This window comes from Humulus lupulus, chromosome 1 (genome assembly GCF_963169125.1).
Source record: "Humulus lupulus chromosome 1, drHumLupu1.1, whole genome shotgun sequence".
NCBI classification, from domain to species: Eukaryota; Viridiplantae; Streptophyta; class Magnoliopsida; order Rosales; family Cannabaceae; genus Humulus; species Humulus lupulus.
In genome coordinates, this window is record NC_084793.1 from 37,993,742 (window position 1) to 38,000,538 (window position 6,797).

The 6,797-nt window shown below is 32.8% G+C and overlaps 1 protein-coding gene across 1 annotated transcript; it reads right to left on the reverse strand.

The window, feature by feature from the left end:
• Positions 1-3,598: 3,598 nt before the first annotated feature.
• Positions 3,599-6,739, reverse strand: LOC133791366 (pentatricopeptide repeat-containing protein At3g63370, chloroplastic). The gene has a single exon (XM_062229298.1). It carries the CDS (start codon positions 6,598-6,600, stop codon positions 3,637-3,639), a length of 2,964 nt encoding a protein of 987 aa, XP_062085282.1. The 5' UTR covers positions 6,601-6,739; the 3' UTR covers positions 3,599-3,636.
• Positions 6,740-6,797: the final 58 nt, after the last annotated feature.

Consider the following 6,797-nt stretch of genomic DNA (forward strand, 5'->3'; position numbering starts at 1 on the left):
TCTCTTTTACTTTTGTTTTGTGCATAGTGTGAAATGAGTAATATCTTATAAGTGCGTGAGTGGTTGTGGTTTTACAACATTTGAATGGAAACTCTATTACTACATCAACATTTAGGGTGATTCTCTCTTGCTAATTTATTTTATTATAATCTAAATTTTTTAATATGGACAAGTTACCAATGTTTAGAAAATTTTAATTTATTTTAAAAGTAAAAGTTTAATAGTCTGCTGCATGAATATTCTTTTATATGTGAAATAAGTTATTTAAATTCTGTTTTCAATACTATATATTATTCAAAATCTCTTAAAAATTTGTGGGACCCTAATTATATAGTTACAATATACATCATTGCATACGAAATTTTGAATTATAATTTCCCCTAAATACTAAAAACAGAAATAGTCCCACTAGTAGATCCATTTTCAGAGGTTGCCCAAAAATTTATTCCATTTTTTAGTTTTACACTTTGAAAAAAAAATAGAATTCTAATTCTTAAATTTTACAATTTTATTGTTCAATCTTCGACTATTGGAATTAAAGATATCAACCGTGCGGAGAATTTGTGAGATTGGTCTTTGGGTCATATTTCCAGCGGCCCCATATCATTCTCCGTCTCCACATATTTTCAAGGACGAGGTGGAAATTCCCACGAAAAACTATATATTTACTTGGGATTTTTTCATAATTATGGCTTTTTAGTCCTTAATATGCAAAAATATGGTAATTAAATTTTTCTTAGTTTGTATGGACAAATTTAATTAAAAAAAATCAGATTATGGAAAAAAAAATATGGCATAATAATTATTTTTTACAAAAATATGGCATACTAATGATTTTTTTACAAAAATATGGGAAAAAAATCCCATAGAAGTGAATACAAATTTTAAAAAACCATAAAATAATACTTGTAAAAAAAAAGCCATATTTTTTAAAACTTTATTAAAAAACTCATATAAAATATAATTTTCACTATTTACTTTTTATAACAAGTAAAATCAAAACATTTTTTATAACAAGAAAAATTAAAACCTTTATAAATACTAATTGTACTAAATAACTTTAAAAGAATCTTTAAAATATCACTATTGTACTAAGAAAAAACATAAATAAAATTTTAAATGGGACACATTAAGATTGAAAGTGCTATCCCATCCCAACCTCGACTCCGCCTCCAGTTCTATATAATATTTGAAGATAAAAAATTCCTACCATAAATCATCCTTAATTAGAATACTATTTGTATTTTTAAATTATTAAGAGAATTACTATCTTACCCCTTCTTAATTTAATAATATTATTTTAGAGAATTTTCTCATTTGGTATCCTATGTTTTTGCAAAGTATTATTTTGATGAAAATTACATTTTATATGGGTTTTTTAATAAAGTTTTCAAAAATATAGCTTTTTTTTTACAAGTATTATTTTATGGCTTTTTAAAACTTGTATTTCCTTTTATGGGATTTTTTCCCCATATTTTTGTAAAAAAATCATTATTATGCCATATTTTTGTTTTTTTCCCATAATCTGATTTTTTTAATTAATTTTGTCCATACAAACTAAGAAAAGTTTAATTACCATATTTTTGCATATTAATTACTAAAAAGCCATATTTATGAAAAAATCTCTTTTGATACCCTCTTATTTCAATAATGCTCATATGATACTCTGTATTTTAAAATTATACATATTGGATATCCTATATTCAGATTTGATAAATAAAATTTTGTCAATATGATCAAAAGTTATATGTAATTAAGTAATTAAATTTAAATTTGAAACTTACATAATTGACAGCAGTTTGATTAAATTGGTAAAATTTTATTAATTAAATTTGAGTTTAGGGTACAAAATATGTACGATTTTAAAATACAGAGTACCATATAAACATTATTAAAAACAGAAAGTAGTAAAATGATTCTTTACAAAAAAACGTAGTAACCTATCGTTACCTACCCATTATTTTACTATATATATTTATATATAATCTTTTTGTCCAGGTCCATTCTATTCCAATAACAAACTAAATACAATAATATAAATTTCCGTACTTATTAAAAAAATTAAGTAAACAATAAAATGTTTATACCACTCAATTACTTTTATTATTGCCCATTCTAACTTCTAATTTCTAATTTGATTCCATTTCAAAAAAAATAAAAAATAAATCTAATTTGATTCTACTTCCCCAGAGTCGGTCATTTTGTCCCTAGCTTCTTCGTGTGGCTGTGAGATTTATTTTTGTTTCTTTAGTTATATTATTTTTAGCTGTAATGTGTTTTAATGCATAAAGTGAGGCTATAAAGTGGTCAGTCTAGTCTAGTCTAGGAATCTATAGCCTTTAGAGTGGTCCCATTGCTTTGCTTATTATCCTGCAGCTTGTTCAGAGTGTGAAGAAGATAGACTAACCTTTTCATTTCTCTTGGTATGCTAACATTATTGCAATTCAAGACAAAGCCATCATTGTATTTAGAATATGATTCTATATCAAAAATATATTTTTATAAAATATTTATTTATTAATTGTTCTTTGTTTTATTGACTTGGTAGAGAAAGAAATTTAGATCCCAAGTATAATTTGGTCCAATGAATTCAATTATTCTGGTTACAATAGGATTTTCCAGTTTCTGTAACTAAAACCAATGGAGCAATATTCAGGTGCACAGTTGGTGTGGCATGTGCCACAGTAACAGGCCCAGTCCGGCGGTAGTGACATTTTTCAATATTCTATTCAACTTTTGAGCAAAATGACTAATCATCTCAAAACAGTTGCAAACTGCTTGACCAAGTCCTTGGCTTCACCCCTTGTGACAACTATATACACCACAAGCTATAAAACAAACAGAAATTTACAATCCCTGTGGGCACAATCTGATTTTTTTTTTTGGAAAAATATCATTTGGTTCCTATATTTTTTTTTAATATATCATCGGTCCTTCTATTTTATTAAATAACAATTCAGACTATAAATTTTACTAAATAGATTAAAATAGTACTCTAAACTTAATTTTTGTTAAAATATTTTTAATTACATGATCGATTCTTGGATCGTTAAAGCTGAAAGATGCATTCACAGTAGCGGAAAAAATGATCGGAGCTGAGAATTAAATATTATATTTGAAAATATTTTGATAAAAAACAAGTCTAGAGTACTATTTTAATCCATTTTGTAGAACGCAGAATCATTTTGAAAAGCTTTTTTTTTCTTTTTTTGAATTTCTAGCCTATGGCCACAGTATCTCAATACAAAATTATATGATCAATTACATCAAACCCCACCATTTCTGTTCATGAGAACGGTCATGTGTGGGGGCATATCTTTTGTCTATTGCTGATAATAACATGTTCAATCTCAACACTTCTATTTTTGTGTCCAAGGCAAGGGTAGGGGCCATCCATAGCTGAGCAACATTCTCAGAAACATGTTATGGAATACACAAATTCATCATGTTTGTCTAAGTGGAGGACTTGGATAGGAACTGAAAAGATTATGACAAATTAGTTCCTTTTTTTTTATAAGGAGATTATGACTAACTAATTCGATCATGGTTGGTTTGATTTTCATTCCAATGATCAACTTTAGGAATGAATCCCCGGAGCTAGTTAAACATGTCTTATCTCTTTTATTGACCTGTCAGTCACCAAAAATCATCACAAGAACAGAGTCCATTCCTAAAATGATGAAACCTATTGGCATCCCTCACAACAAGTTCTCGCTCAAAGAATTTTGATACTAATTTGCTGAAAGTATGACAATCACTACAGATACGAAGGTTCTTTGATATTCGAATTGGAGCTCCATTGGGAGTACCAATTAAACCATATGAAATAGCTAGTCTTTCACTATGTCCATGAAGTATCTCAACTTTCTCTTCTTCCTCTACATTGTGCAAAACCAACTTGGTTTGAGCCACATAACCTGCTTCCCTTTGCAAAGTCTTGGTAACTTGATCTAATTTTTGGTATATCTTAAGAGACTCGGGATGTGATTTATCTCTGGCACTAAAAGTATGGACCTTGTTTTTAACTTCAATCCAACTACATCCAGGATTTTTCTTCAACCCACTTCCCTTCATTTTCATTCTCACTTCTTGAACATCTTTCCACTTTCCATTGGCAGCAAGAACATTAGATATCAGCACATATTTTCCTGGGTTCTGAGGGTCCAATTCTAAGAGGTTCCTGGCTGCAATTTCTCCTAATTCTTTGTTAGAGTAAACCCTGCAAGCCCCAAGGAGAGCACACCACACCTCAGCAGTAGGTTCACCTTCAATGCTATTTACAAACTGGTATGCCTCTTCCAAGCGGTTGGCACGACCAAGAATATCAACAAAGCAAGCATTATGCTCTGGCCATGGCTTTAATTGATAATCCCTTCTCATAGAATCAAAATATTTTTGGCCTTCTTCGATCAAGCCCGAATGACTGCATGCGTATAGAAGTGCCAGAAAGGTAATATGATCGGGAACTAATCCTTCGTCTTCCATCTTCCTAAATAAATCGATGGCTTTCTTGCCATGACCATACATTCCATATGCATTAATCATGGTAGTCCATAGGACTAAATCTTTAATTAGAACGCTGTCATACACCTTAATTGCATACTCCAAATTCCCACAGCTGGCATACATCTCTACTAATGAGCGAGCAACAGGTGCCTCTGGGAAAAAACCCTTTCTAATAAAGAAGCCATGGATTTCCTTTCCTTTATTTAAGGCAGACAAACTAGTGGCTGCTGAAAGTATGCTCACTAGTGCTATCGTATCAAGTTCCACATTGCCTCCTTTCATCAACTCTAAAAGTTCAAATGCCTCGTTTGCAAGCCCATTATGAACATAACAAGATAGCATGCTTGTCCAAGATACAATATCTTTAGATTCTATCAGTTCAAACATTCTATATGCGTGCTCTATGTAGCCACACTCTCCATAGACATTGACAATTGCATTTTGAAGCACTTGATCATATAATCCTCTTCTCATAATATAACCATGAGTTTCTTTTACCAAGCAAATACTTTTCAACCCTTTACATGCCAGCAAAATACTTTCAATCATCATTGAATCAATGACCACTCCTTCCATTTGTGCCTTCTTACTCAATTCTAAGGCCCTCACATGAAAATTGTTCTGAGCATAACCAGCAATGATCGTTGTCCATGAAATGAAATCCTTGACGGCCATCCTATCAAAAGCACGGCCCATGAAATTCAAACAGCAACACTTCGCATACATATCTACTAGTGTGTTTCCAATCTGTAAATTAGAATCCAATCCCTCTTTTATTGCATAAGCATGAGCTTCCTTTCCATACAATGCATTTCCTAATCGACCACATGCCGCAATGACATTTACAATTGAAACGTGGCCAGGTTTTTCACCATTACCCTGCATATAATGGAACAGCTTTAATGCTTCATTGTAAAGACCGTTTTGGACATAACCAGACAGCATAGTGTTGTAAGAGAAAATATCCTTGCGCTCCAGGTTGTTAAAAACTCTCATGGCCTCAACCATTTTACCAAATCTGACATACATGGCAAGCAAAGCATTCACCACATAAATATCAAGATAGAGACTCGATTTCAATATTGCAGCATGTATCTCCATGCCCAACTTCTCAAAAACTGAATCTTCGCAGGCTTGAAGAGCAGAGACCAAAGTATACGAATTCGTTGAAACATTCAACTTCTGCATTTCTCTAAAAAGCTCCAAAGCCTCGAGAGCTTTTCCCTTGGCAGAATACGCATAAATAATTGAATTCCAGGACACAATATCGTCTTTTATAGTTATATTGCCAAATAACTTCCTTGCCCCGTTAAGATTATTGCACTTTGCATACATAGAAACTAATGCATTCACAACAAACGACACAGAATCGCACCCAGTTTTGATAGCCAGACCATGAATTTCAGTGCCGTATCGAAGATCGTTAAGAGTGCCACACGCTTTTAGTATACACGGAAAAGTGCACGAATCAGGAGAAGCTCCCGAAACCCGCATCTCTCTATAGAGCTCAATCGCTCTTAAAGACTCGCCATTTGAAACGGAGGCCCCAATCATTGCATTCCACGTAAAAATCGATCTTTCACGCATTCTATCAAACATCTTCTGGGCATTAACAATAGAACCGCACTTTCCATACATAAACAAAAGCTTAGTGCCCAGGAACACAGAATCAGACACAGCACAAGATTTTGTCATATGGGCATGAACTTGTTGGCCTTGAAATAGAGCTTTCTTGCTGGCACAAAGTTGGAGAACGGCTGAATAAGTCTCGTCAAGACAAAACTGGCCTTGTGAAGTTTGGTCTGCGAACAAACTGGCAAGTGATTGAAGAGCTTCGTGGAGGCTTCCTTGCTCACAAATTTCCTTGAAGGAGTGAAGCTGGGTGTGTTTCCCAGAGAAATTGGGTACCGATAATGAATAAGTTTTCTTCAACATGGGGTGGTATGGTAGATTTGAGGAAGTGAAGTAACCGAGTGGGAGTGAAGTAGCCATTAGAGTGTATGCGCATGGGAAATGTGAGGCGCGGGGTAATACAGTGACTGTGAGCGGGCGCACTGGCAGCCGAATGGTCGCCGCACCATCGAATAATATCATGTGATGTGCCGCCTCCTAATAAATTCTCTTTCTTTCTTATTCCTCTATAAACATACAAACAAACTGCGAAATTGTCTCTAAAAACAACAACACCACCAACAAAAAATGAGACTCGAAATCATTCACAAAATATTTGCTACTTTACCATTTCACTCACCTTTTATAAATATTTCATATAAAAAAGAAAAAGCAAAAAA

Excerpts from the sequence above, each read along its gene's own strand:
- LOC133791366 (XM_062229298.1), bottom strand. The coding sequence starts at position 6,600 with ATGATATTATTCGATGGTGCGGCGACCATTCGGCTGCCAGTGCGCCCG.